The sequence below is a fragment of the Oryctolagus cuniculus genome, chromosome 1 (assembly GCF_051225735.1).
Source record: "Oryctolagus cuniculus isolate XC-2025 breed Fujian yellow rabbit chromosome 1, ASM5122573v1, whole genome shotgun sequence".
Taxonomy (NCBI): domain Eukaryota; kingdom Metazoa; phylum Chordata; class Mammalia; order Lagomorpha; family Leporidae; genus Oryctolagus; species Oryctolagus cuniculus.
This window is the reverse complement of record NC_142867.1, coordinates 236,913,391-236,940,207: the sequence shown is the minus strand read 5'-3', so window position 1 is coordinate 236,940,207 and position 26,817 is coordinate 236,913,391. Positions and strand designations below refer to the sequence as shown.

General features: G+C 71.3%; 3 protein-coding genes across 10 annotated transcripts in view; 1 reads left to right on the top strand and 2 right to left on the bottom strand.

The window, feature by feature from the left end:
- The first annotated feature begins 24 nt into the window (after positions 1-24).
- PMPCA (peptidase, mitochondrial processing subunit alpha) lies at positions 25-6,391 on the top strand. The gene is made up of 13 exons (XM_070059013.2): positions 25-117; positions 380-561; positions 981-1,060; positions 1,443-1,525; positions 2,347-2,441; positions 3,074-3,174; positions 3,270-3,533; positions 3,691-3,783; positions 3,878-3,996; positions 4,096-4,186; positions 4,267-4,329; positions 5,326-5,470; positions 5,915-6,391. Exons 1-13 carry the CDS (start codon positions 47-49, stop codon positions 6,082-6,084), a joined length of 1,557 nt encoding a protein of 518 aa, XP_069915114.1. The 5' UTR covers positions 25-46; the 3' UTR covers positions 6,085-6,391.
- Positions 6,392-7,599: 1,208 nt separating this feature from the next.
- Positions 7,600-12,721, bottom strand: INPP5E (inositol polyphosphate-5-phosphatase E). The gene is made up of 11 exons (XM_070059092.2): positions 12,532-12,721; positions 11,506-12,294; positions 10,366-10,489; positions 10,168-10,265; positions 9,806-9,930; positions 9,617-9,736; positions 9,408-9,515; positions 9,028-9,189; positions 8,821-8,936; positions 8,517-8,653; positions 7,600-8,239 (listed from the first exon to the last, which is right to left on the bottom strand). The coding sequence occupies exons 2-11, from the start codon at positions 12,129-12,131 to the stop codon at positions 8,107-8,109; spliced, it is 1,749 nt and encodes a 582-aa protein (XP_069915193.1). The 5' UTR covers positions 12,132-12,294; positions 12,532-12,721; the 3' UTR covers positions 7,600-8,106.
- The window catches only part of SEC16A (SEC16 homolog A, endoplasmic reticulum export factor), a 33,899-nt gene continuing 19,794 nt past the window's right edge, over positions 12,713-26,817 (bottom strand). For 4 of the 8 annotated variants that reach the window (XM_089322466.1, XM_070058934.2, XM_070058929.2 and 1 more), the window contains exons 9-31: positions 24,738-24,799; positions 24,497-24,635; positions 23,531-23,773; positions 22,888-22,985; positions 22,267-22,348; positions 22,042-22,159; positions 21,796-21,907; positions 21,561-21,666; positions 20,368-20,508; positions 19,604-19,717; positions 19,328-19,523; positions 18,222-18,452; positions 17,980-18,038; positions 17,320-17,475; positions 16,459-16,536; positions 16,283-16,339; positions 16,091-16,202; positions 15,736-15,873; positions 15,537-15,631; positions 15,176-15,250; positions 14,889-14,948; positions 14,350-14,412; positions 12,713-13,513 (exon numbers count right to left, since the gene is read on the bottom strand). In XM_089322466.1, the coding sequence (XP_089178592.1) occupies positions 13,445-13,513; positions 14,350-14,412; positions 14,889-14,948; positions 15,176-15,250; positions 15,537-15,631; positions 15,736-15,873; positions 16,091-16,202; positions 16,283-16,339; positions 16,459-16,536; positions 17,320-17,475; positions 17,980-18,038; positions 18,222-18,452; positions 19,328-19,523; positions 19,604-19,717; positions 20,368-20,508; positions 21,561-21,666; positions 21,796-21,907; positions 22,042-22,159; positions 22,267-22,348; positions 22,888-22,985; positions 23,531-23,773; positions 24,497-24,635; positions 24,738-24,799 (2,604 nt within the window). In that variant the 3' untranslated portion in view covers positions 12,713-13,444. Of the gene's footprint in view, positions 13,514-14,349; positions 14,413-14,888; positions 14,949-15,175; positions 15,251-15,536; positions 15,632-15,735; positions 15,874-16,090; positions 16,203-16,282; positions 16,340-16,458; positions 16,537-17,319; positions 17,476-17,979; positions 18,039-18,221; positions 18,453-19,327; positions 19,524-19,603; positions 19,718-20,367; positions 20,509-21,560; positions 21,667-21,795; positions 21,908-22,041; positions 22,160-22,266; positions 22,349-22,887; positions 22,986-23,530; positions 23,774-24,496; positions 24,636-24,737; positions 24,800-26,817 lie in introns of those variants that run through there. The other 4 variants (XM_070058942.2, XM_070058951.2, XM_070058974.2 and 1 more) reach the window with 4 other exon arrangements.

The following is a 26,817-nucleotide window of genomic DNA, read 5'->3' as shown; positions in this document are numbered from 1 at the left end:
CGCGGCGGAAGCGGAAGTGACCTCAGAAGCGGGGGCGGAGACCAAGATGGCGGCCGTGGTGCTGGCGGCGACGCGGCTGCTGCGGGGCTCGGGCCCGTGGGGCCGCCCGCGGCTGAGGTGAGCCCCGATCCCGCCGGCGGCGTGGCCCCGGGCCGCCGCGTCCCCCGCGCCTGCTGACCGCGCCGGCACCTTGGGGGAGGCGAGGGGCGGGAAGGTGGCGGCGAGCGTGGCTTTGAGAGCGGCGGGAGCCCGGGCAGCCCGCGCCGCGGTGGCCCCGGAGCGCTGCAGGGGCGAGAGCGAGCGGTTGGGGGTCGCGCCCGAGCCCGCCCGCGGGTCCCCGGTCCGAGCGGGGTCCCTGACCGGCGCCCCCGGCCCGCAGGCGGTTCAGCAGTGGAGGCGCCCACCCCGGCGTCCCGCTCTCGTCTCCCTTACCCGGCGTCCCCACGCCCGTGTTCGCCACGGTGGGCGGCCAGGAGGAGTTCGAAACCAAAGTCACCACGCTGGACAACGGGCTTCGCGTGGCGTCACAGAATAAGTTCGGGCAGTTTTGCACGGTCGGAAGTAGGTGCCGCGGGCAGCGTGGGCCCTCAGTGACCGCCCCAGACGCGGAGCCTGGGCGGAAGCCGGAACCCGCGTGGACGGAGCTGGCCCTGGGCGCCCCCCCCCCCCGCTTTCCTGCCTCAGTGCGGGTTCTCCCGTGTGGGTGCCGTGGACGCCTCACTCCGGAGGTCAAACCTCACGGGTGTCCTGGCTCCGTCCCATGATCCTCCTGGCTGACCCTCATGTGTGTCCTGGCCCCCCCCCCCGGTCCTGTCTGGGCCTCACGCGTGTCCTGACCCCCCCCCCGTCCTGGCTGGGCCTCACGCGTGTCCTGACCCCCCCCCCCCGCTGAGCCTCACGCGTGTCTGACCCCCCCCCCCGTCCTGGCTGGGCCCTGTCACCTGACCTCTGACCTCTGACCTGCTCCCTTTGCGTCTCAGTTCTCATCAACTCGGGATCCAGGTACGAAGCGAAGCACCTCAGTGGCATCTCCCACTTCCTGGAGAAGCTGGCGTTTTCGGTCAGTGTCCGCTCTGCAAATTCTATTTTTTACGAGATTTGTTTATACGAAAGGCAGACTTGGGGGCGTCTTCTATCAGTCCCTAAAAGGCCACAATGCCTGGAGCTGGACCGATCTGAAGCCAGGAGCCTCCTCCGGGTCTCCCACGCTGGTGCAGGGCCCGAGCACCTGGGCCATCTCCCACTGCCTTCCAGGCCACAGCAGGGAGCTGGGTCGGAAGTGGAGCAGCCGGGACTCGAACCGGCGCCCGTGTGGGATGCGGGCGCTGCAGGCCGGGGTGTTACCCGCTGTGGCACGGCGCCAGCCCCGAGACTGGAGGCGGAGTGGGCTCAGGGCTGCCTGGGCCACGCAAGCTCAGGGCTCCTGCACCCCTTCTTGCCAGTCCACTGCGCGGTTCGGCAGCAAAGATGAGATCCTGCTCGCCCTGGAGAGGCACGGCGGCATCTGTGACTGCCAGACGTCGAGGTACGCGGCTTCCACACGGCTTCTGCTCTGCGTCCTCCGCGGAGCCCCACGGGGAGCGGCAGACAGGACCCCGGGGGTGGAGCGGCAGGGGCGGGCACGCAGGTGGCCACTGCCCCGTCCGTCAGCGGTGCTGTCAGCCGGGGCCTGGGCAGGCGGAGTGGGCCCTGCCCCCGGTGTCCAGAGGGCGGATGGCCTCACCCGGCGGGGGCCCTGGGAGCCCGGAGGACGAGCAGCTGACTCGGCCCGGCCTGCAGTGGGCAGCGGGGGGGGGGGACAGGTCTGGGCGGGGAGGGCACCAAAGCTCGGAGTTGGAGGCGGCCGTGGCTGTTGGGGGCTGGTCCGCGGCTGGAGCACAGCGGGGCTGGGGTCCTGTTCTGGACACGGGTGGGTGTCCCTCGGCCAGGCACGGAGCGCTTCAGAAAGCCCCAGTGAGGGTGGGGCGGGGGCCAGAGACGCCAGGCTTTCTGAGTGGCCGGCGGCCAGAATCCAAGCGTTAGGCAGCCGCGTGGGGGCCGCGTTCAATGCCGGAGGTCAGCCTTACCCAGGTGCTGAGTTCTCAGCACGGGGCCTCGTGGAAGACTTGCTGCCCCTGTCCCTGCCCCTGGACGAGGCCCCGCCCTGCACAGAGCCTTCTCCCAAGGCCAGCTGTGTGCCCTTGTCGTCGGCGGGGCCTCGCCAGGGCTGTGCCCACCTGCCCATCGGCCAGCGAGAGTGTCACAGCCGTGGCCTCTGCCCCGTGTGCAGCTGAGGCCGGGGAGGGGAGTGCTGGTGCCCCAGGTGTGCGTGGAGCCCCGGCACCGCCGGCCTGCGTTGTTTTCCAGAGACACCACCATGTACGCTGTGTCTGCGGATAGCAAAGGCCTGGACACGGTGGTCGGCTTGCTGGCCGACGTGGTCCTGCAGCCCCGGCTGACAGGTGCGTGTCTGCGCTGTGGGGTGGGGGGAGGCGGGCAAGGGAGGGTCCCACGTGCTGCCACGCAGAACACTGGCGACTGGGGAGGGCCCGGCGTTTGGGCACGGTCAGCCCTGGCCGCCTGCCTGCGTGCGCGTCAGAGTGGGCGCTCAGAGCTGCAGTCTCCACGTGGCGTCGCCGTTCCCCCCGCAGCGCTTGGAGGAGGCAGGTGCCGTGTGCTCCGTCCCTGGGGCCTGCTGCGGCCCTGCGGGGGTCCTGGGCCCCTGCAGCCCCGGTTGCTGGCGTGGCTCTGTGCCGCTGTTTGCTCTCTCCTTTCCTCGTGTGTGTTCCTGGTGTGGACACAGCAACCACGCTTGTGTGTCGGGACCGGCATGTGATGGCGGGCCAGGCCAGGCCTGCGTCACCTGACGCCTTGCTCCCTGGTCCCTGAGCTGCTGGGATTCAGCCGCACCCCTGCCTGGGGGGAGAGTGCCTGGGCTTTGTGTCTGCCTGACCCCACCGCACCCTCAGGCCACGCACGTCCCCACAGACCTTGGCTGAGAGACAGGCTGGGAGCCTGCGGCTGGCCTCGGAGGCCGAGAGGAGAGGCCCCGCCCAGCGCCTCACGGGCGGGGTGGCCCTCCGCTTCCTTGCAGGGGAGGAGCTGGAGCGCGCGCGGAGGGCCGTGCAGTTCGAGCTGGAAGACCTGAGCATGCGGCCCGACCCCGAGCCGCTGCTCACGGAGATGATCCACGAGGTACCGCGCCGGCCCCCCCGTGACCCCGTGACCCCGGGCGGGGCGGGGCGGGGCGGGGCGGGCTCGCCCACTCACTCCAGCGCGTCTGTCGCCAGGCCGCGTACCGGGAGAACACCGTCGGCCTGCACCGCTTCTGCCCCCCCGAGAACCTGGCAAAGATGAGCCGGGAGGTGCTGCACGCCTACCTGAGGACCTACTACACCCCCGACCGCATGGTGCTGGCGGGCGTGGGCGTCGACCACGAGCAGCTGGCGGACTGCGCCCGGAGGTACCTCCTCGGCGCCCAGCCCGCCTGGGGGGCCGCCGAGGCCGTGGACGTGGACAGATCGGTGGCGCAGTACACCGGGGGCATCGTCCAGGTGAGGCCGGCTCTCGGGGCCGCTGCGTGGCGAGGGCGTGGAAGTCCGCGGTCCATGCAGCCCCGTGGGAAGCTTTACTGGTCACGGTGCCGCCTCCATGCGTGGGGGGGGCCCGCGGTCCTGCGTGCCTTCACGCGGCGCCCTCTCCTGGTCACAGCTGGAGAGAGACATGTCCAGCGTCAGCCTGGGCCCCACCCCGATCCCCGAGCTCACGCACGTCATGCTGGGGCTGGAGAGCTGCTCCTTCCTGGTGAGGGGGGGCCGGCAGGGTCGGGGGGGGCCCGGCAGGGTCGGGGGGGCCCCCCGGCAGGGTCCACCTAGTCCCGCCCTGCCCCGCCCCAAAGGAGGAAGACTTCATCCCCTTGGCCGTGCTCAACACGATGATGGGCGGCGGCGGCTCCTTCTCGGCCGGCGGCCCCGGCAAGGGCATGTTCTCCCGGCTCTACCTCAACGTGCTCAACAGGTCGGTCACGCGCCGCCGTCCCAGCATGCTCCGGTGCCCCCTGGCCTGGCGTGGGCGCCTCCCTTTGTCCCAGCAGCTCTGCGCTCTGCTCCCTCGCAGGCACCACTGGATGTACAACGCGACCTCCTACCATCACAGCTACGAGGACACGGGCCTCCTGTGCATCCACGCCAGTGCTGACCCGCGGCAGGTGCGGCCCGGCCCCGTCGGGAGCTCGTGTGCGCGGAGCCTGGTCCCCAGCGCGCACTCGCGTCCCCTCCTCCTCTGTAGGTGCGAGAAATGGTGGAGATCCTCACCAAGGAGTTCGTTCTGATGGGAGGGTCCGTGGACGTGGTGAGTGAGGCCCCGGCCAGCTCCAGGCCTGCGGCCCCCGGCAGCCCCGGCTCCTCCCGCAGCAGCCGGCGTGGTGTGGGCCGGGCTGCTCCCGGCGGGGCGGGGTCCCTCACGGTCGAGCCCCGAGGATGGTGCGGCCGCCTCGCGCCGTGGGAGTGGGCGCCGCACGTGCCTTTTCTAGACTCCGTCCACGTTCTGCCGTCGGACCTCAGGCCTTCGTCTGAGAGACGGAGAGAGGTGCCCGTGTTCTGCCCGCCGATTCCCTCCCCAGACGCCCACAGCAGCCGGGGCAGAGGGCGGTGCAGCTGGGAGCCCCTCCCAGGTCCCCCGCTTGGGCGGCAGAGACCGGACCACCTGAGCCACGTCTGCCTCCCCAGGCGCGTAGCCGGGGGCTGAATCCAGCGGGGCAGCCAGGACTGGAACCCGGAGCCTGACGCGGGTGCCGGCGTCCCAGGTGCCAGCCGGGCCCGCGACCCGCCCTGCGCTGCCACGCTGGCCCCCGCTGCAGCTTCCGGAGCCTGACGGGGCCCAAGGGAGCGGCTTTGACGCACACAGGCTGCCGGCAGGGGCGCCTGCTGCCTGCGTGTCCGGCAGCGTGGGGGTCGCGTAGCCCTCTGGACCGTGAGCTGCGTTCTGGAGGGAGCGACCTCTCCACGCCGCGGGGGCGTTGGGCAGGACAAGGAAGCCCCCAGCGGCCCTCCAGCGCGGCCTGAGCTGCCCCAGTTCAGGGGGCTGAGAGGCGGTTCTGTGTACCTGGGGCCTGAGGGGGCGCAGGGGCCGGGGCTCCCCGGGGACTCTGCCCCGGCCCTGGCGTTAGAGGGGTGGTGGGGAGCAAGTGAGGGAGGCCTGGCCCAGGACCCGCAGCGGGGTGAGGGGCGGCGGGGCGGGGCCTGGGAAGACCCCGCCCTTGGCTGGCTCCAGCTTTGGGCCCTGGAGGCCCATGGGGGGGCTGCCGGGCGGGCGGGCCTGCTGAGGGCCGGCGGGCTTTGCGCTCAGGTGGAGCTGGAGCGAGCCAAGACGCAGCTGATGTCCATGCTCATGATGAACCTGGAGTCCAGGCCTGTGATCTTCGAGGACGTGGGCAGGCAGGTGCTGGCCACGCACTCGCGGAAGCTGCCCCACGAGCTGTGCGCGCTCATCCGTGAGTACCCCGCCGCAGCCGGGCCTGGCGGAGGCCTCGGTGGGGCTCAGACGCCGGGAGCGCCCTGTGGGCGGGGCTGGGGTCGCTGATCGGGATCGGGGCCCGGGCCCCCAGGGAGGGCCGTGGTCACCCCTCGGGGCGGCAGGGGGCGGTGCTCGGCCCGGACTTTGGGGCCAGATGCAGTGAGCTGTCGTGGGGGGCGTGGGGACTTGTGGGGTCCCCTGCGGTGTCTCCTGTCCACTGGGGGACGGACACTCGACAGGCCCTCGGGTGTGGCAGTGCCGGCTCCCTGAGCCTCGCCTGCTGCCCGGACCGCGCGCTCTGGGCAACGGGTTCTGCATTCCCTCCCGTCCGGGGGCTCCTGGCCCACGGCCCCCTGTCTGTTCAGTGACCGCCCCGGGCCCGGAGAGCCGGGTGTCGGCCTGAGTCTGTGTTCTGTGCCAGGCGGCGTGAAGCCGGAGGACATCCAGCGAGTGGCGTCCCAGATGCTACGCGGGAAGCCGGCCGTGGCCGCGCTGGGCGACCTGGCCCGCCTGCCCCCGTACGAGGACATCCAGGCCGCGCTGTCCAGCAGAGACGGGCGCCTGCCCAGGACCTACCGGCTCTTCCGGTAGAGCCCTCCACACCCGCGTGCGCACGGGAGCTGGGCGTGACTGCCGTGAACTTGAGTGAGGCGTGGCCAGGGCCCCGCTCGGCTTTGTCCCTGCGCGGTCAGCGCAGCAGGCGCTAGGAGCAGAGAGGACGCTGGGATACAACGGACTCCGGGCACGGGCCGGGCGAGTGAGCCCCCGCGTGGATCTCCGCCGTCCGTGGCAGCCCGTGGGCACACAGCCGCTGAGCACCTGGGACGGGCCCCGGGCCTGCCCGCTGCCTGCCCCGTGTGTCCCCCCTCGCTCGGTGACCATAAAGTGGTGACTTTGCTGTGTGGTGTTCTTCACCCTGGCTGAGGGAGGGGTCGGGGAGCACCTTCTCCCGGGGCTGCCCGGGGGCCTCGTCCTGGGTGGGGGGCAGAGGGGCGGGCCCTGGGGCTGATGGCCCCTGGTACATGGCGACAGCAGACACGGGGGTGGCCGACGGGCTGTTGGTCCAGAAGCCTTGGGAACCGGCACAGTGAACTCGGGTGCGGGGGGTGTCGGGAGGTCACCTAGGGGGGCCTCAGGGTGGTGCGCGGGCGTTGCTGTGGCGTCACTGGAACTGCCCTGGCAGGGAGCTGTGGGGGGAAACGCTCCCCGTCCTCCCGCTGTGTGGTGACCAGGCCCGGCGCCCCACAGCTCGCCACGGGCTGGCAGGACCCGGTCTGGGGCGTCTGGTGCAGCGGCTGTCGCCATGGAGAGGCCCCGGCTCCAATTCTCCTCCAGCTTCCGGCGCACACCCTGGGGGGCAGCTGGTGGTGGCGGCTGTGGTGTTGGGAGCCCTGGCTGTTGGGGGCATCAGGGAGTGAGCCAGCGGCCTGGGGGGTCTGGGGGCGTGGAGGCCAACAGTGGCCCGTCAGCTGGCGGGTGCCCTGCGCGCTGGGCCCCGGGCCTGGTCACTGCTCAGGAGGTCCAGTGGGGACGCAGGTCAGACGAGCCGCCGTACACCGTTCTGGAGATGCCACCGCCCAGACCTCGGCAGCTTCCTCTGGCCCCAGGACCGCCCGTGTGCGGTGCCGGCCGAGTGGTGACACAAGCCGGGGCGCCGGGGAAGCGCCGAGCCGTGCGAGGCCTTATGTGCCGGCTCGGCTCCCTACGCTGCTCATCGGCCGGAGCCTGAACCAGCTCCACTCGGACATCTGATAGCGGCGGGGCGGGCGGGTGGCCGCGTGGCTTCCTCAGTACTAGTGCCCTTCCCGGTCACTCTGGGTCCTGCCCGAGACCAGAGCCTGCTCGGCCTCGGAGCTCCACACCGCGAACCGGGGCTGGCGTGAGCTGTCACTGCGGCCGCCGTGGCCTCAGGATCCACGCTGCCCCAAAGCGGACACGGAGAACAACTGCGCGTGCCGCTTGCCAGAACCAGCCCTGATGGCGCGAGGGCCCCAGCCCGCAGGCAGTGGCACTGGGGGTGACCTGGGCCTGCACTGGACAGCACGGCCCAGCTGCCTGCCTTGGCGCCCTGAGGCCAGGGAACGCGCATGCAGCCTCTGGCCGGGATTCCAGGTTCAGTATGTGCATTTATTTAAAAATATAAATATGGAAAAATAAATAATCTAAAAGACTCGATGGTGTCGCTAGGCTTACATTCGGAGCCTACTTCCCCCGGGAGATGGAGTGAGACGTGGACACGGGGCCTGGACGCTGCGGCGGGAGCCGGGCCGCCGGGGAGTGGCTGATGCCTGGAGCTCCCAGCAGGGCCCGAGGCCCACCCATGGCTTGTGGGGAGGGGAGGGGACGGCCCTCAGGGCGGGGCGGGTGCAGTCTCAAGGGGGTGCATCCTGGTGCTGGAGGGGCTGGCCCGGGTGTGGAGCCCCCGCCAGGCCTCCCCGTGGGAGCTGTGCCGGGGCCCACGCGTGGCAGGGGGTGGCCGCGCCACACGGAGCTCGCCTCGGTCGGGGCAGGCGCACTCGGCACGGGGAAGGGCGTCCCCCAGGGGCGTGGGTCTGGGGGTCTCTGGGTGAGGGGGTGGCCCTCACAGTGGTCCCTCGGGTTGGCGAGGCCGCGTCAGGACACGGCGCAGACGGCGCTGGAGTTGTGTGTCTTCAGGGCCTGCTGCCGCTGCAGCTCCCTGTTGACCCGCCTCCGGATCCCCGTCAGGTACAGCTCCCGGTCGAACTTGCCGGCGGCCAGCGGGATGCTGTGGGGCGGGACCGGGCGCGGCCCCCGTGGGTAAGGCCTCGGCCCCCGCGTGGCACTCCTGACCCGTCTTCCTGCTGGCGGGCCTCAGGCGGAGGACCACGGGCTCCCGGCTCCCGGCGGTGGGCACTTGGGGAGCTAACAGGCCTTACGAGAAGTCTCCACCGGCCCTGCCTTCCGCCCGGCCCCGCACCCAGGGGACGGCCCCTCCCCGCACCTGCACGCCCGCCAGGCGAGTGGCCGGCAGGAGCAGGCACGGCCGGGCGGGGGGCACTCACTTGTCCCGGCCGGGCCGCACTTTCACGCGGAACAGGCCGTACACGGGGCGGTGGTCGGAGGTCCTGATGGCGGTGCAGGACGAGTACCTCACGGGGCGGATGTCACCCTTGTGCCGGCTTTTGTACAGGACCCGGTCCTTCAGGAGGGGACGTGGGGGCTGCAGCGCGGCCGCCGGCCCCGTCCAGCCCCGCCCTCCCGCTGCCCACGAGGCCAGGCGTCCACCTGGCCGCTCTCAGGCCGGATGCCCGGCCGTGGGAGGGGCTGGCCACCCGGGAGGGGGTGCTCCGGGGGCCGGGCGTGTACCGTGTAGGAGGGCGTCCTGTGCTTGGAGCTGCTGTCGTAGGTGTCCTTCCCGATGTCGAACTTGTATGACGGCAGGAAGTGGATGTCCGGCTCCTGGAAGCCCTTGAAGATGGACCCTGCCAAGGCGCACGCTGGCTCAGGCCGGCTCAGGCCGGCTCAGGCCGCCCGAGCCCCGCCGCCCGGGCCCCGCCGCCCGAGCCGCCTCACCTTTCTCCATCTCGCGCGTGAGCTGGTCCTGCTGCAGCAGGGCCCCCACGTCCACCTCCAGGTCCTGCCTCAGGGCGGCCTCCACGGCCACGCGCCCCCCGCTCAGGCGGAAGTTGAAGTCCCCGAACCAGAAGACCTCGTCAAACCGGGTGGTGACGTCCGCTGAGGCACGGGCGCAGGGGCGGGCGTTGGCATGGGCTCCCCGCCTGTGCACGGCCCCAGCCACGGGGACATGGCCTGGGTCCCTCCCGCCCCTCAGCTCCCCGGGAGGCACCAGCAGTGCCTGGGGCCCACAGCGAGCAGACACGGAGGGCAGGAGGCTGCAGGGGCGGTCAGCCGAGCAGCCCCCGGCCTCTCCCTCCCCCGCACGGCAGCCTCACCGGCGCTGGACTGGTAGGGGTTGGTGTCCGGCACGTTCCTGGGCAGGGCCAGGGCCTGCACGGTCCTGGTGTAGTCCAGCAGCCGCTCGGCCACCTTCCCGTCGCCGGCTGGGAGGGCGAGGACGGCGGCAGGCGGGTGGGTGCCACGCCCGCCCCTCCCCGGCCGCGGCCGCTCGCTCGGGACAGCCCCGCGGGGCGCGAGCACTCACAGGTGAAGTGGGAGGTGATGAAGAGGAAGGAGGTGCCGAAGAAGGTGAAGCTCACCCCCAGGGCGCCCTTGGTCTTGATCTGGGACACGATGCGCGTGGTCACCGTGGAGCACTCCACCTCTGCGGGGCGCGGGGCGTCAGGGGAGCCCGCAGCGGGGGGCGCACCGCGGGCCCGCCCGCCCCACCTACCTGAGCAGAACCAGATGAGGTCCCTGCGGATGAACAGGGACATGTAGAGCACGCCGTGGGCGGCCGAGGACAGCAGCACGTAGCGGGGGCCCAGCGTCTCCTGCAGGCGCGTCTCCCACTCCCGCCTGCGAGGACAGGGGCGCCCGGGGCTTCAGGCTGGGCCTTGGGGTCTCGCGGGGCGGGGGCGGGGGTCCCTGCACCTCCGCAGGGCACGGCGACGGGCCAGGGGTGCGCTGGGAAGCCGGCTCAGAGCCCCGGGGCCCCCGCCCCGTGTGTTCACAGAGGGCGCTTGCTCCGAGGGGCCGCACACAGACCCACGCGAGGTCCCGCCCGGGGCCTGGGGTCCCCCGGGGCCACCCCACCTGTCTGAGCAGCCCTCCTGGACGCCGACGACATACAGGTCCTGGGTGTAGTCGGCCTCCGTGGGCAGCAGCAACTCGTCCAGGCTGGGCGGGAGCTCCTGGGGACACAGAGGTGGGGCTGGGGCAGGGCAGAGCCACCCCACGGGCGTCGCCAAGGCTGCCCGGCCCCCCCCCCCCCCCGCCAGCCCAGCGCCTCACCTTCTGGCCCTGCATGTTCCAGGTGGCCACGAAGAGGGCCAGGCTGCGGTCCGGGAAGTAGCGGGCCAGCTCGTCCGCCCCCAGCAGGGCCCCACTGGCCAGGAGGCTGCCCTCCAAGTAGCTCCTGCAGGGACGGCAGACGGAACAGGGCCGCGTCCCTCGCGTCACCAGGGCGCGGCTGCGGGCACACCTCCCCGGGCTCCGCCTCCCCGAGGGGTCACACACCCTCCGTCTAGAACAGGCCACGGCCGCGGGCGCCGTCCCACTGCCCCCACCAGGGGCTCGAGCTGGGCGTGCATGGCCCACTGCGGGGGTCGGCAGTGGACAGGAGGCACCCGGGTTCCAGAACAGCACCCACCCCTGCTCACGCCCCCCCTCCCCCCCAGCACTGGTTAGGCCGCCCCCTGGGACACCGGCACCCACGTGGGCGCCTGCGAGTCCCGGCTGCTCCACGTCCCATCCAGCTCCCTGCTGTGGCCCGGGAGGCAGCAGAAGACGGCCCAGTGCTGGGGCCCTGCCCCCACGGGAGGCCGGGCGGAGCTGCCGGCTCCTGGGGCCCAGCCTGGCCCAGCCCCAGCCGGTCAGCCATCCAGCCAGCTGGGGAGTGGTCCGCGGACGGAAGACCCCCCCCCCCAGCCTCCTTTGCCTCTCAAGCACGTGAACAAGCAGCCAAGCCTGGCCTGGCCCCACTCCCGCCCAGGACGTCCGCACCACACGCGTGTTTGGCTCCGTGGGCCCCTGGCTGCAGCCGACACAGGTGACGGGGATAGAAGGGGCGTGGCCGCGTGCCGACACCCAGGTGCAGCTCCCGGAACCCGGAAGCAGTGTCCGAATTTTGGGATTTTCCCAACCGTTAGGACACCGCCACGGCCACGCGAGCTCACCCTGCTCCCTGTGTCACCGCCCACACCCTCTCGCCCAAGGGGACTCCGAAGGCCACTCCCTCGGGCCGTCCCCGCCCCCTCCTGCCCCCACCTCCGCCGCTCCCCCAAGCCCACGGCGACCACCACACCCCCCAGGGAGGCAGGGCGCCTCCAGCCCACCACCCACGACTTCCGGAAGGCGGCACAATCCCCGGGGGACCACCGGGCTCACTCAGGGCCCTCCCCAGGCTGCTCCTGGCGCCGCCAGGCCTCCTACCTGCTCCGGACGTCCTGGGTGCGGATGGGCGCCAGGAGGCTGAAGGACCTGGCGGACAGCAGGGACCGGTCATCGCAGGCCAGGGGGCTCCGGGGCCGCCCGGGGCCCAGGCTGCTGTGGGCCCGGGCGAGCGGGGGCTGGGCGAGGTCCGTGGCAACTGTGGGCGCCGACCTCAGGCGGTCGGAGGCCACGTCCAGGTCCGCAGTGGACCGCGGGCGTGGGGGCAGCAGGCCAGGGAGCCGGGGGGAGCTGCCCCCCGAGCCGCCCACCACTCCTGAGAGGCAGTGTCCCCAGGAGGCACTGAGGCAGGGTGGGGAGCCCCCGGGGGCCGGCGGCCAGGCGGGGCCGCGGGACGGACTGGCCCCGTTCTGGGCGGCCAGGTCCTCATGGCTGCTGCGAAAACGCCGCCTCCGCCAGCCCTTGTCGTCCAGAGACAGGGCGCGCTGCAGCCGGGGCCGCGCGGGCGGCGGAGCCACGGGCTGCTCCTGGGCGTGCGGCTCGGCACCGGCGGCGGGCGGCCCGGGACTCCCCTGCGGGCCCGCGGCGAGGTCTTTGTCCGCGGCCGGGGGCGGCCCCCGCGGCATCCTGCCCTCCGCGGGTCGCGGCGCCTCGGCCTTCGACGGCATGGCCCAGCTCAGCGCCGGCCGCGGCCACCTGCGCCAGCGGGGACGCGCAACGTCGGGGCCCCGCGGCCGGGCGCAGAGCAGGGAGCCCGCCGCGGCGGCCCCTGCGGCCTGGCGCGGTCCTCCTGGGGCGGCGGTCGCCGCATGGCTGGCTGCCCGCAAGCCCCTGCAGGAAGACCGAGCTGTTAGGCGAGCCGCCGCCTCGTCCCGGGCGGCGGCCTGCCCCGCATCACTGCGCCCCTCGCCCCGCAACCGCCGCCCGGCGCCCCGGGAGGCCCAGCGCCGGCCGCAGGGGCGACGGCTCGGAGTGCTTCCGGCGGGCCCGCCCCGAGCAACGGTCCGGCCAGGGGCCGCCCCGCCTCGCCCCAAGGGTCACCCCGGCTCGAGATCGCGCCCCACGCACCTCCAGGCCGGCCTCGCGCTCGCGCCGGCGCCGCTCCCGCCGCCTCCGCGTCCACCCGGCCCGGCCGCGCGCCCACAGCGCCCCTGGCGGCCGGAGGACCGCTGCCGCCCACGTCCCCGCAGAGGGGGCTCCCGGCCCTGGGACACCCCCAAGCCCGCGGCCAGCAGACCAGGTGAAGGCAGAGAGCACAAAATATTTTATTTAACAATCTGCAGTGAAACCATTTTCATTTAGGAAAAATAGCAGCTCCCGTGGTGAGCAGGAAGCTTCTTCAACGTGGGCAGTCGTGGGCAGAGGTCCGGGCTCGGCTAGAGGGGCCGCAGCCGGGGTCTCGCCCCAGCAGCGGGCGCCACGCAGCCGCCGGCCAGGCACACGGGCGTCCGCTCTCCTGGGACAGGTGGGCTGGGGGCATCCGCCCAGGGCCCCCGCACACCCGCTCTACGGGGCCTCGGTGGTGCCAAGGACGGCCGCAACCAACAGTCGAGAAAGCCTTAAAGCTGGGGCGGGGCGGGGCGGGGCGGGGGCTCAAGGCAGCCCGGAGACCCCCGCAGACCGCGCCGGCCAGGGCCCTGGAGCGCGCGAGGAGGCCCCAGCTCCTGGCCCCCCTCGGGCATGGCTCCCCGCTCCTGCCCCCACGACCCTAAAGAGGCTACAGAGAGCGAGGCGGGGCAGACTCCAGACGTCCTTGGGTCGGTCACCCGGCCAGGCTCCCACGGCCAGGGCAGCACTGCCCTGGTCCCAGAGCTCCGCCCACGGCACTGCCGGCCCCAGCCCAGCCCCCCGGGCTCCAGTCACTTCCGCGGCGAGCCGCAGGCACGGTGGCGTGGGGTGCCCGGCGTGCCCTCTCGGGACAGAGCCACAGGTGCTCAGCCGGGCTCTCGGCGCCGGTCATCTGGAACCCGCGTGGACGCGGCTAGTTCAAAGGCGGGTACTTCCTCTGGCCGATCCTCCCTGGCCTGGAGCTCCCTGAGACAGCAGAGGCCTGGAACGAAACCAACGGCAGGACCTCTGGCGTCCACCTCGGCTGGGGCCGCAACCGCGCCGAGCTGGGGCTCCCCGTGGGGGAGCGGAGGCCTGGGACGGCAAACCGGGGAGCACGGCGGTCACTTCAGGGGCCTGAGTGGCCTGGGGGGGGTCTCCCCGTGGTCAGCAGGGACACAGCCATCCCCCCACAGGAGCCGAGGGCAGGGAGGGGCCTGGGCGCCGCACACGTCCCCGAGAGGCCACATGGACGGAGTCCCAGCCTGGGCGAGGCCGCCACATGAGGACGGGGCCCATGGGGCCGCAGGCAGGGCTGTGCCGTGTTGGCAACAGCGGGCACCCGTGAGGCCCCCCGCAGGCTCCCTCAGGAGAGACCCTGAGCCCCGGGGTGACGGACAAGCGGGAACCCGGGGCCGGGGACCCCCGACACAGCGCAGAAGGCCAGGCTGAGCCAGGGCGCACTGCAGACAGCCCATCGGGGCGGCGCTGGGCGCAGCGGGAGAGCCCCCGCCTGCCGGGCCGGCATCCCACACGGGTGCCGGTTCGAGTCCCGGCTGCTCCACTTCCCATCTTCCTGCTGTGGCCAGGGAAGGCAGCGGAGGACAGCCCCTGCACCGGCGTGGGAGCCCCAGATGGGAGTTCCTGGCTCCTGGCTTTGGCCTGGTCCAGCCTCGGCCGCTGTAGGCCCGGGCGAGTGAACCAGCGTGCGGAAGCCCCTGTTCCCAGTCAACCTGGAGGACAGCCCTCAGCGCCCAGCCAGAGCAGGGGCAGGCTGCCCCGCTCCCCGCAGAGCCGCGGTGCTGGGGGGCACGCGCCGGGGAGGGGCAGGGGTCTCACCTGCGCCAGCTGGGCAGGGTTGTAGAAGGGCACGGGCCCGCCAGCGGCGCCGCCTGCAGGGGGCTGCAATCAGAGAAGCCGTTTCAGGGGCCGGGGCCGCCCGGGCGCGCCCACAGACGCACGCACACCAGGTGAGGGCCTGGGACGCCCGAGGGGGCCGCAACGCCCGGCTCGCGTGCAACGGCGGGCATCGCGCGCATGCAGGGTCGCGCGCCTGAAGCCCCGGCGTGGACGGGCGGCGGGGCTCCCTGCAGCCGCCGTGCTGACCGTGACCGCGCTCGCCCAGGAGCCCCGCGGGGCCATGCTCAGGCCTGGTGGGCAGAGCGGCCCTCCCGCGCCGGCCGGCGTCCTGGCCCAGGGCACTCCCCTGGGAGACGCCCCTCGGGGACAGCACCAGCCCCCTGCCGGGTCCCTCAGCCACGGTGGGCGAGAGCCGGGCGGGCGGGGTCCCCGCGGGAGGGCAGTGAGGCTGGCAGCACAGGGGCTCTCACGGGAAGCACGGTGGCGCGTGGCGCGTGGGCACCGCCAGCCACGGGTACCTGAGGAAAGTGCTGGCTTACTTCACGCGAGAGCGAGCTCAGGGAACTACAGCGCGAAAGCTACAAGACAGCAAGACAGACGGGGCAGGTCAGCCCCACCACACAGCGCCGGCACAGCCCGTGAGGCCGCGCGCAGAGGCCAGGGGCAGGCGCGCCCTGGGACGGCGGCGCCCGGCCCTTCCCGGCCGCGTCACCTTCAGATGCGTCTGTCCCTACGCGGCCCGCCTGCCGGCCCACGGAGCTCGCTAAGCCAGGGCCCGGGAGCACGCGGTGAGCAGCGCCCTTACCTCGCCTCCCTGGGAGCCGTCGGCGCGGCCAAGGGGCAGCTCGGACCCGGGGGGCGACAGCGCAGCGCTCGGCACCTGCCAAGAACACGGGGACTTACGCGTCCACTGCAGGCCACGCCCCCCGGAGCCAGTCCCAGTGCTGCCCCGCTTCACCGCGGGGCGCCCGGGCTGCGGCTGCCTGACCGGTCCCGAGTTTCCCACAGCGAGTGCTTGTTTTCACCGCGGTCCAACGCGGCGCCGAGTGCCCGGGGCCCCCAGTGTCCCACCAGGAAGAGCTGCGGCCCTGCGCGCAGGACAGCTCTCGACAGTGCCGGGCCGGGTGTGCGCACACCGGCGCGGCGCGGGCAGGAATCCCACTCACCTGGGCAGCCGGAGCAGGCTCGGCACTGCCCGGGGCTCCGGCGGGCGCCTGCCCCTCCCTGCCGGCCCCGTCCAGCGGCTGCGGCTCCTCGGTGTCTGGGGGCGACAGGCACACACACCTCAGGACCTTCGTTGAAGGGGCTTCGCCCAGGCTCGAGGGCCAAGGTCAGGGGCTCCCGCAGAGCCGCGGCCCCGCCTACCTGGGTTCGGCACGAACAGGTTAGCCGGGATGGGCAGCGGCGCCAGCGGCGCGAAGAAATCGGCAGGCGCGAGGGGCGGCTCGGTGCGCGCGGCCCCGCCGGGGTTCAGGACGTCCACGTAGCGCGCTCGGGGCCCCGCTGGAGAGGGAGGCGGAGCTCAGGGCGCCGCCCACGCGGCCGCTCCCCACTGCTGTCCGCACACGGGGACCCAGGGCTGGGAGTCCGGGACGCGAGGCCAAGCGCCCCTCCAGCTGGGGCGCCCACCCCGAAGCTGGGTGTCCGCAGGGCGCGTGGGCCCGAGCCCGCGCCGCCCCCGCACGCGCCGCCCCGCAGCGCCGCTTCCGGCGTGTGTCACCTGCTTTTCTCGAGAAGACGTTGACGGGGGCTGCGGGCGGCCCCGCGGCGCCGGGGGGAGCCGCCTGCGGAGCCCGGGGGAAGGCCGTGGGGGGCGGGGGCGGCGCCTTCCTCTGCGGAGGGAAGAGCAGCTCAGACCGGCGCGGCGCGCGCCCAGCGTCCCCCGCGGGCAGTGCGGGCCAGGACCGTTTACCTCCTCCTCCGGCTCGTTCAGATTCACCCACTGGTTTTTCTTCTCATCCCAAACAATCTGCCAAGGTTTTCAAAGGTAGAGAAACATCGGCGGCCGGAAGCTGAGCGGCGCCGCAACCCGAGCCCAGGTGGGCGCCAGGGCGTCCCCCGCGAGCCCAGCAGGGCCCCGGCGCTCACCGACTTGTTCTTGTCGTCTGGCAGGTAAGCCTCCACCCGCCTCTTCCCCGACAGCCAGCGCGAGAACCAGGACTCGCTCTGCGGAGAGCAGGGAGGCACCTGAGCCCGGCCCGCTCCAGTCCCGCAGGCTCCGCAGAGCCGCAGGGCGGGGGCCGCGGGGCCGCCGGGCGCAGGGAGCGCGGGGCGGGCAGGGGGGCGGCGCACGCCAGCCTGCGTGTCTTAGCCACAAAGACAATCAAACGGTCAGCACACACATCCAGGGCAGGACGGCGGCCGGCTCTGGCCCCAGCCCCCTGCACGGCCCCACCCGGAGCGGGAGCGGGGAGGCGTGAGGAGCGCGTCTGCTCTCCCAGGCCGCACGGCCACGGCCACGGCCCCGCGGCTGCAGGCACACGCGCTCAGCGCCAGTGGGGGGCCGCGGCCCGCGCCTCGGCAGTCACACAGCTTGTATTAAAGACGCAGTTCTTGGGGAAGAAGGCTGTGACGACCCCTGGAGAAGGGAGGCACCCACGGGCGCGGCCCCGCCACCGTGCGGCTGCCCCGGGCCTGAGCGGGCAATGGCAGAGCGGTGCCAGGCAGGGAGGGGGCGGCCGGAGCCTCTCTCGCACATGCTCGCGGAGGTCTGACCACGGCCACCGCGGGGGAGCCCCTGGGCGCCCAGCAGTGTCCTCACCCTGACTAGGGGCTGTCCCTGCACACAGAGCCTCTCCAGCCAGAGGGACGTCTCCTCTCCACCCAGCAGCCTGGCACAGCAGGGGCGGGGCGAGCGGGTGGGGCGGGGCGGGCAGGGTGCACGGGCGGGGGGCACGGCGGGGGGGGGGCACAGCGGGGGCGGGGCGGGCAGGGCGTGGGCGGCCTCACCTTCTTCTCCTCCTTGCCCTGCTTGGTCACGGCGAGCGCGGGCCTCTTGGTCTCGGGAGCGGGGGTCGCAGGCGGAGGCGGCTGTGCCGAGGCCGCGTCGGCGCGGTCCCAGCCCCCGGGCGCCTCGGAGTCCGGCGCCGTCCTCAGGCTGCCCTGCTGGACAAACGGGAGTGGGCCCTCCGCGGCTGCGCGCCAGGAACAGAGGGCGCCAGGCTCTGGGAGTGTGAGGACCCCGGCTGCGGGGCTGGCACGGAGTTCTGCCATGCGACACGCGTGGGCACGGGGCCGCCCGGAGCGGGGCAGGGCAGCAGGCAGGCACAATCACTTATCGCTGGACCCCTGGGCCTCTCCTCCCCCGTGTGACTTTCAAGTAAATATTGCTGGGTTAGGACACGCTCCACCCAGGGGAGCCGTCCCACTTGCTTGTCCAGGGACACAGCGCTCAGTGACCAGGACGGAGGGACGCGGCCACAGGGTGCCCACAGCCTGCAGAGGCGCAGCGGACGGCGCCCCTGCCTCAGTCTGCCGCGGCCGAGCCTGCCCCCGCGAGCGCCCTCGGCGGGGTTAACTTCAGGAGCCTCTCTCGTCCTCACCAGCGCGCAGCCGCCCACCGCGCTTTAAGGAAAACAAAGCGTTTAAAGCAAAAAGGCCCAGACTCACAAACTCTGCCCCGAAGTCCTCGCGGGGCCCCGTGAGCGAGCTTCTCGCAGGCAGAATCCCTGGGGACAGAGGGCGCGGCCGTGAGCGCCGCGGAAGCACACGGCGGGCGGGGCCTGCGGGGCGCAGCTCGGCCCGCCGGCTCCCCGGGCCCCCACTGCCCCCGCCGCACAGAACCTAAGGCGGACCCCCCCACGCTGCGCGGAAATCACCTCCCTGCCCCTGGACAGCACCCTGGCACCCACCTGGGTCCTGGCTCTGGGGCTCCTGTGGCAGGCGCGCGCGGTCTTGCAGGGACTGCATGCCTGAAGACACGCCAGGCCCCAGGTACAGGGCTGCGGGATCGGGCCTGGGGGGCTCGGGGAAGCCGAGTGCAGGGCCTGGGGGGCCGTAGCTGGGGCCTGGCTCCAGGGGGCCTGGGGCTGGCAGCACACTGGCAGGGGCGGCCAGCTGGCCCTCAGCGCGCATCTGTGGAGCTGCAGGCAACGGTGCAAAGAGGAAGTCTTGGGTCTCCGAGGCCAGCGTGGTGCGGTCAGCTGGCGGAGCCGCCGGAGCCAACCGGGCACACTGAGCACTCCCGCCACGAGTCACTGCTTCCGGCGAGTGCGGAAGACGCCGGGGCCACCTGCGGCCCACGCAGCAGCAGGGGCAGGACCGACGCCTGTGCTACCTCCAGCCCACGGCCTAAGGGTAGCTTACGAGTGGCCGCCAGGCAGAGCCCTGGGGTACGCACCAGGTCCGGCAGCCACACGGGCCACGCGTCCCCTCGCCCGTCCGTCGACACACACCAGCCCGCCCTTCCTTCCTCGTGCCCACCCCCTGCCCTCCCGACTCACAGGCACCCAGGGACACCTGCACCTGCCAGCACCATGCTGGGCACGGGGGTGGGGCTCGCAGGGGGCGGGGGGCGAGGAAGAAAACAAGGACGGAGGGGAGGCAGTGGCCGTGGCGTCTTCACATGAGACTGCTGGACAGGAGACAGGAGGGCAGGGGCAGGGCCCGGCCTGGGCGGAGGGCACCCCAGCGCAGTGCAGTGCAGGCCGTGGGGGAGGCCTCGGGCCGGCCTGAGCCCCGCGGGCTGCTGGGAGCACACCTGCCTTGTCCTCCAGGCAGGGCAGGGACGGCAGAGGTGCAGGTGCAGTGGGCAGAGCTGGTTCCCTGCTCCTGAGGCTGCGTGGGCCCCCGGGAGGAGGAGCCCGTGGGGGGGGCGGGGCGGGAGCCCTGGTGTGTGTGTGGGGGGGGGGCGGCCCCTGCCGGGCAGCAGGGAAGCCAGGACTCGGCGTCGCGGGGAAGCTGGGGAAAGGGAGGGGGCGAGAGGGGTGCCTCGCGACTTCTGGGGCCCAGGGCCTACCTGAAGGCAGCAGCCGCACACCCTGGCCTGAGTGCTCAGAGCCCGGCACTGGCGGCGGAGCCAGCAAGGGGTTGTCGGTCCCCAGCCCCGCCGGCTGGCTGAGCGCTGGGCTCTCGGACGGCTCCGCCTCGGAGGCCGGGGTGCTGGGACAGCGCTGGGGGCCCGCCCTGTCCCCGCTCCACGGCAAGGTGCCCTCCTGAGGGAGGACAGACGCACAGTCAGCCGTCTCCACGGCAGGCGCCCGTCTCCCGGGAAGGGCCCGCAGCACGCGCCCACCTTCATCTGCTCCTCCAGCCGCCGCAGCCGAGCCAGCCACTCGGGCTCCACCAAGGCCTCCTCCTCCGGCTTCTCCTTCAGCTGAGGGTCAAACAGCCGCAGCCGAGAGGCCACCTGGACGCCAACGACAGAGACCAACAGCCGTCACCGCGCCGCCCCGGGACCTCGCGGACGCCCAGCGGACAGTGTAGACGGCGGACACGGCGCCTCGGTCTCGAGTTAGAACTGCTCAGGCTCCTCCCTGTCTACACTGCTGTTGTCTACACCGCTGTGGGAGTCGAAAAGTCCCAAAGAAACCGAACTTCAACAGTGTTCGACGTGCCGATTCTCAAGAACGGAGCCAGCGGGGGAAGCCCTGGCACAGCCACGCGCGGCACCGGCCAGGTACTCTGCCTGTCCCTGGGCCCCGCCGTGGCTCCCAGCTGTCTGACACCCCACGGGGCAGGTAACACGGACGCCCGGACGCTCGCAATGCTGCAGCCGGAACCAGCTCCACAGGCCGAAGGGCTCTGCCACCAGCCTGGCCTGCTTCAAGGTCAGAGCCCCCTCCCCCTCTGACTGGGGGCCTTTGTACCGTGGAGCTGCCGCGGCGCTGTGTGGACGAGGCACCGCACACGACACCGGATGCTGGCCTGAGGGCACGCAAGGCTTGTGCGGTCCAGGAGCTGGGGCGTGCACTCACCGTGGTGCGGCCAGGCCCCCAAGGCCAAGAATCTCGAGACCCCAGACGCCCCGCGGCTCAGGGCCCAGGAGGAGGCACACACCTGAGCCAGCTGGCTGACCAGCACCGGCGAGTACTGGTGCGGCTGCGCCAGGATGCTCTTGGCGATCACCTCGCAGTAGTGGAAGGCCTGCGTGGCCAGCCCCAGCTCAGCCAGGCGGCACGAGTAGATGAACTTGAACACCTGCAACACACAAGCAAAACCGGGCTGCCTGTGGCTGACCCCGCCTTCCCTCGCATGGCCCCGTAAGCCACGAATTACTCTGGGAGCCTCGTTCATTCCCGTCACCTGCCCCCTCAGCCGCCGGTCACAGGCCAGTCCTTCCTTCCAGAGGCGGGAGACGGGAGGAGGAGGAGGAGCAGGCGCCGGGCCCGCAACGCTCACTTCCCTGCCAGAGCAGCCCCCGCCGGCCACGACCACGGGGGAGACCCAGACGCAGCTCCTGGCTCCTGGCTTCAGACCCGCCCAGTCCTGGCTCCACAGGTATTTAGGGAGTGAGCCAGCAAGTGCACAGTCTCTGACTCGCCTTGTCCATCTCGAAAAACAGACCAGAGCAAAGAACCCGGCTTCTAGGAGAGGCTCTGCTCCCCGTCACACTTCTGTATTGAAAATGTGTCTGAGCGTCGGAACACGAGGGGAGGGGGAGGGGGAGAGCGGGGAGGGAGAGGGGGGAGGGGGAGGGAGGGGGAGGGGGAGGGGGAGGGGGGAGATTGATTGATTCCGCCACTGTTCACTCCCCAGATGGCCACAATGGCCAGGGCCGAGCCAGGCCAAAGCCAGGAGCTTCTCCAGGCTCCCACGAGGGTGGCGGCCCAGGCACCTGGCCGTCCTCCACTGCTCTCTTGAGCGCATGAGCAGGGACCTGGGTGGGCAGCGGAGCAGCCGGGACACGAACCAGCGCCCACGTGTGATGGCGGCGTCACCTGTTACTGCCTCAGTGCCAGCTCCTTTCAACACCAGCACCACTGCCCAGCGCGGCACCGACCACTGCCCTGCCCACGCCACGGACAGCCACAGACCGTGGGGCCGACTCGCGGTGGGTGGGCTTCAGACACTGGGCCCGAGGACACCTGACCGCATGAGCAGCTGCTGCACAAGCTCCTGAGGCCTCCCCCGCGGGCCAGGGCGCCCGCCAACACGGCCTGCCGAGCACGGCGGGTAGACCCCGCCCCGGGAGCGTTCTGAGCTCACAAACCCGGACGCCCCCCAGTCAGGCCCACAGTCAGGGCGCTCACCTGGAAGCCGGGCAGGGCGCAGGGCTGAGCGCCCAGGGACCGCGCGTACTCGTAGGCTTCGGTCCTCTGGATGGCTTCATTGGTGGCAAACTTCAGAAATGGCCAACTGTTGAGGAAGTGGACTCTTGTAGGAGTGGGGCGCAGGCAGGGCCGTGGCGTGCGGGGCCGCGGGGCGGCCGGTCCCAGTGCGCTGAGGGGAGGCGGGCGCCGCCACAGCCGCCCGGCGCCTGCTCACCTGTGGTTTGACCCAATCAGGACCAGTTTCGTGGTTTTCTTCGTGTAAACCCCAAAGCCCACCTGGGCCATGAGGTAGCAGAAGTGCGCGGCGTCCAGCAGGCCCTTGGAGGCTGTGGAGACAGCAGAGCGGCCAGGTCCTGGCGCCAGGAGCACTCCCGGCCGCCCCGGAGGCCACCAGGAGACCGGCCAGGCGGGCCAGCAAGCCTCGCGGGCACCGCTCGCACCCCCGTCACCCGCGGCCCACCTAGCGTGTCCCCCATCGTCACCATCGTCCTGGCCTCGACGTCCGTGTTGTTGTTCAAGTTGGACAAGACCATAGCAAGGTGCGGCCTCCAGTCTCCCCACTTCTCATCTCCGCAGCACTGCAAGACACAGGCCCAGCGAGTCACCCTCGGGAGGGCGTCGTCTCCAGCTCGCTCGGGGCTGGTCAGCGAGCAGGGACACCGCGGGAGGCCGCAGAGCCGCTCACCGTGGACACGGCGGGCATGCGTCCGGACAGGAGCTGGTAGGCCGTCTGCAGGGGGTCGTTGATGGGAAGGCTGTTGGCGAACCTGGGGAGACGCGGAGGCGGAAGGGCTCAGCCCGGCTCAGTGACGGACAAGTCTGCTCTCCGGGCCTCACTGGGGACAGTGACGCTGGAGGGGGCAGGTGCACAGCCGGGCGGGCGCCAGGCGCCATGGGTGCGGCTGCGTGGACGCCGCTCCCATACTGGACTGGTTTTGAGTCCTGGCCACTCTGCCTCGCGTCTGCTCCCTGCTGACATGCCCGAGGGGCGGTAGACGGCCCCCACTGGGTCCCTGCACCCGTGGGAGACCCACATGGAGCTCCTGGCTCCAGCCCCAGCTGCTGTGGGCGTTGAGGGAGTGACCCGCAGATGGAAGCTCTCTGCCTTCGATGCATGCGTCAGTCTTTACCCCGCCCCACAGAAGAGGGCGACTCTGGGGTCCCCGCAGCCTCTAGAAAGTACTGACGACACCGTGACTGGGAACTTCAAAGCCCTCAGGACAGCCCACGGAAGAGGCCCATGAACCGGGTTCCACAGCCAGCAGCGGCGACGGCGGCATGACCAGGTGTGCACGGGACTGCTCACCTGGTCATGACACGGGCGTGTGTCCGGCTGTCCATCTTGCTCGCGAGTAGCAGCGCGTGCCCCCATAAACCGTTTTTCATCGCAGATTCTAAAGCATCCTGCAAGGACGTCCGTGATGGTGAGCGAGGAACACGGAGCAGACAGGGAGGGGCACTGACAGACTCGGCCACAGCACGAGGGCAGGGAGGGGCACTGACAGACTCGGCCACAGCCGTTCTGCGGGCACAGGCTGCCTTCCGTGTGTTTCTATCCCCAAGCCGCGGTGCGGGGGCGCGGCAGGTAACGGGCCACTCGGGACACCGGCACCACCCCCCTCCCAGCTCCAGCTTCCCGCTGGCGCACAAGCGCCTGGGCCCGGCCCCCACGTGGGAGGCCTGGAGGGAGCTGCAGGCTCCTGGCCTCAGCTTTGCTCACGTCTGCGACATGAACCAGAGGTTGGGAACCGTCTGACTTTCAACAAAAGGTGACAAACAGCACGCAGCGAGAACACGGCCTGCGACCGAGCCCGGCACGGCCAACAGCTGCCGAATCCCGGCACGCGGAGCCTGGCGCGTCCCTGCGGCAGGTGCTGCGCCCGCCCCGCGCCTGGAGCCCAGCGGGGGCACCGGCAGCGCCAGGGGCTCCGCGCCCGGCACCGGCTCACCTTCTTACGGCCGTAGAGCAGCAGCTCCCTGAACCGCTCCGTCTCCTTCTCGAGCGTGCCGGCGGCTGCCGTCTGGCTGTCAGTGAGGAACGAGAGCTGCGCCTCCCCGGGCTCCTCCTCCACCTGCTCCACCACCTCGTTGGTGAAGTCGATGAGGTTGGCCTCGCTGGGCGACTTCCCGGGCAGCCACACGGTCCTGTGGTCTCGTAACAGAAGCTCTGCGAGGTCTGTTCCCACCACGGTCTGAAAGGGGCCGGGGACAGAAGGAAGGCACAGCCTGCGTGTGTGCGTGAGAGCGTGCGTGTGACACCCATGTGGGAGACACCTGTGTGCGTGACCACGGTCTGAAAGGGGCCGGGGACAGAAGGCAGGCACAGCCTACAGCGGGAGGACGCCCGGCGGGGTGTGTGCGTGTGTGTGTGTGTGATGCCCGTGAGTGTGCATGTGGGACGCCCGGCGGGGTGTGGTGTGTAACGCCTGTGTGTGTGCCAGGGGGACACCCGCACACCGGGCCGGTGAGGGCCCTCAGCTGGTCTCCTGGGCACCTGTTAAGCACAAGGCCCTTGGTGCGCCTGGACGTGATCACACATCCCAGAGGCCACAGCGGCAGTGCTGGGAGCCGCAGCGTCCCGAGGCGGTGGCTGGGGGCACTGTCTTGGGGCAATCTGAGGTCCCTCCGGCAGGGCCATGCTCGCGAGCCCACAGCGGCCCCACCCAGCACCTCTGCTTCCTGTTTGAGAGGTGACCCCTCACTGCTGCCCGCCACGTGACAGCTGGGGTCCTCCCCAGGCCCGCGACCCCTCAGCGGGGAGCAAAGCCAGCCTTGGGCCTCCAGTCGGCCGCCGGGACTGCCTGCCAGGCCCTGCCCTCCCCCACTCTGCACTCAGCCTGTGCCGCCCCTCCCCAGCCTGGCTCCCGCGGAGACTGACCACACAGGGGGACGTCCTGAGGCACAGGGCGACCTACCCCGTTCTGCCTGCACAACAGGATAACGAAATCCCACAGGAGACTTGCAGACTCTTTGTCAACTAAATTCTCACTCTGCAAACACTGTGCAGCTTTGTTCTGTGCAAAATTAATAACATCCACTTTATGGGTGTCATCTCTGGAAAGAGAACACACACTCAGTGACCAGCGCCGGCCGCCGGCGGGGCCGACAGCGCCTGCCGCTGCCCACGCGGCCGGAGCTGCTTCCACGGGGACATACTTGCCGAGAGGCCCCGGGAACGCGCGCAGCTCCTCCTGCTCCGGCGTGTGCTGCAGCAGCGTCTGCAACGAGAAGGCCGGGACAGCTCGGGGACAGCTCGTGGCACGGCGGCCCCGGAGAGCCAGGCGCAGGCCCCGCGGCACGGCGAGCCAGGCGAGTTAGAGACGCTGGCCCCGTCGCCGGTGCACACAGCACGGCCAGGTCTGTGCTACACTTTTTCAAACTTTACTCGGAGCAGGGACATGCATTTCTCTGCACAGCACACGTGCCGGAGAGGCCCCGGGGCTGCAGAACACCCTGTGCTCCTGCCGCAGACGGCGGGGCCTGCCCACTGCTGTGGCCCAGCAACCAGGCCACTGGCGGGGGCCTGGTGGTCCTGGCTCCACCCTCGATTCCACCCTGGGAGGGAACAGCTGACCGCTCAACTACCTGGGTTTCTGCCACCCACACGGGAGACCGGGCTGGGGCTCCTGGCTCCCGGCCCGGCCCTGGCCCAGCCCCGGCCATTGTGGGCGTGCAGGGAGTGAGCCAGCAGCCAGACCTCGGTCTCTTTGCCTCTCAAACAGCTACAGAAGATGAGGGCCGAGCTGTGGTGCAGCGGGTTAAGCCACCACCTGGGGCTCGGGGTGCGTCCCGGCTGCTCCACTTCGGCTCCAGCTTCCTGCTTATGTGCCTGGGAAGGCGGCAGCAGATGGTACCTGTCACCCACGTGGGAGATCAGGCCCGGAGCTGCTGGCCCCTGGCCCGGGCCTGGCCCAGCCCTGGCTGTTGTGACCATTTGGGGAGGAACCAGCACATGCAACAGCTGTGTCTCCTCTATCGCTTTGCCTTCCACATAAATAAATCTATTAAAGTAGAAAGCACAACAGTGAAACACCTTAGCAAAAAACACAGTAAAGAGGAGAGAGTCACCCACGGGCACGCGGGGCGGGCTCAGCGCCCACAGCCAAGTGCCTGCCCCCTCAGCTGCTCGCGCTCCCACGCAGCTCCCTGCAAACGCCGGCCAGGCCACGCCGGCCAGTGTCCCGGGCTCCGTGCTCCCACACTCAGCCCCGAGTTCCCGATGGAGCGCCTGGCAGCGGCCGGCCTGTGTGCAGGCACCGGGGGACGAACTCGTGGTGGAAAGCTCACTCGTCCTCCTTCAGGTGAATAAATCTACATTAAAACCAAATCTGGGCTGGCGCCGCGGCTCACTAGGCTAATCCTCCGCCTGCGGCACTGGCACCCCGGGTTCTAGTCCCGGTTGGGGCGCCGGATTCTGTCCCGGTTGCCCCTCTTCCAGGCCAGCTCTCTGCTGTGGCCAGGGAGTGCAGTGGAGGATGGCCCAAGTCCTTGGGCCCTGCACCCCATGGGAGACCAGGAGAAGCACCTGGCTCCTGGCTTCGGATCAGCGCGATGCGCCGGCCACAGCGTGCCAGCCGCGGCGGCCATTGGAGGGTGAACCAACGGCAAGGGAAGACCTTTCTCTCTGTCTCTCTCTCTCACTGTCCACTCTGCCTGTCAAAAAAAAAAAAAAAAAAGAAAGAAAGAAAAAGAAAAAAGAAAAAAAACCAATCTGAACCCAAAACACATGCTTAAAACCTTGATTTCTGGGAGGAAAAAACCACAACCAAAAGGAAGAAGAACCGGAGAGCCCCACACTGCACATCAGAGAGGACGACTCGAGGAGGCACGGGACGGGGACAGGGGACAGGGCACGGGACAGGCATGGGACAGGGCACGGGGCATGGGGGACAGGGGCATGGGGGACAGGGGCACGGGTCATAGGGCACGGGGCACAGGGGACAGGGGCACGGGGGACGGGGCATGGCACAGGGGCACGGGGGACAGGGGCACGGGGGACAGGGCACGGGGCATGGGGGACAGGGCACGGGGCACAGGGCACGGGGCACGGGGGACAGGGGCACGGGGGACGGGGCACAGGGGACAGGGGCACAGGGCACGGGGGACAGGGGCACAGGTCACAGGGGCACGGGGGACAGGGTACAGGGCACAGGGGACAGGGGCATGGGGGACAGGGGCACAGGTCACAGGGGCACGGGGGACAGGGTACAGGGCACAGGGGACAGGGGCATGGGGG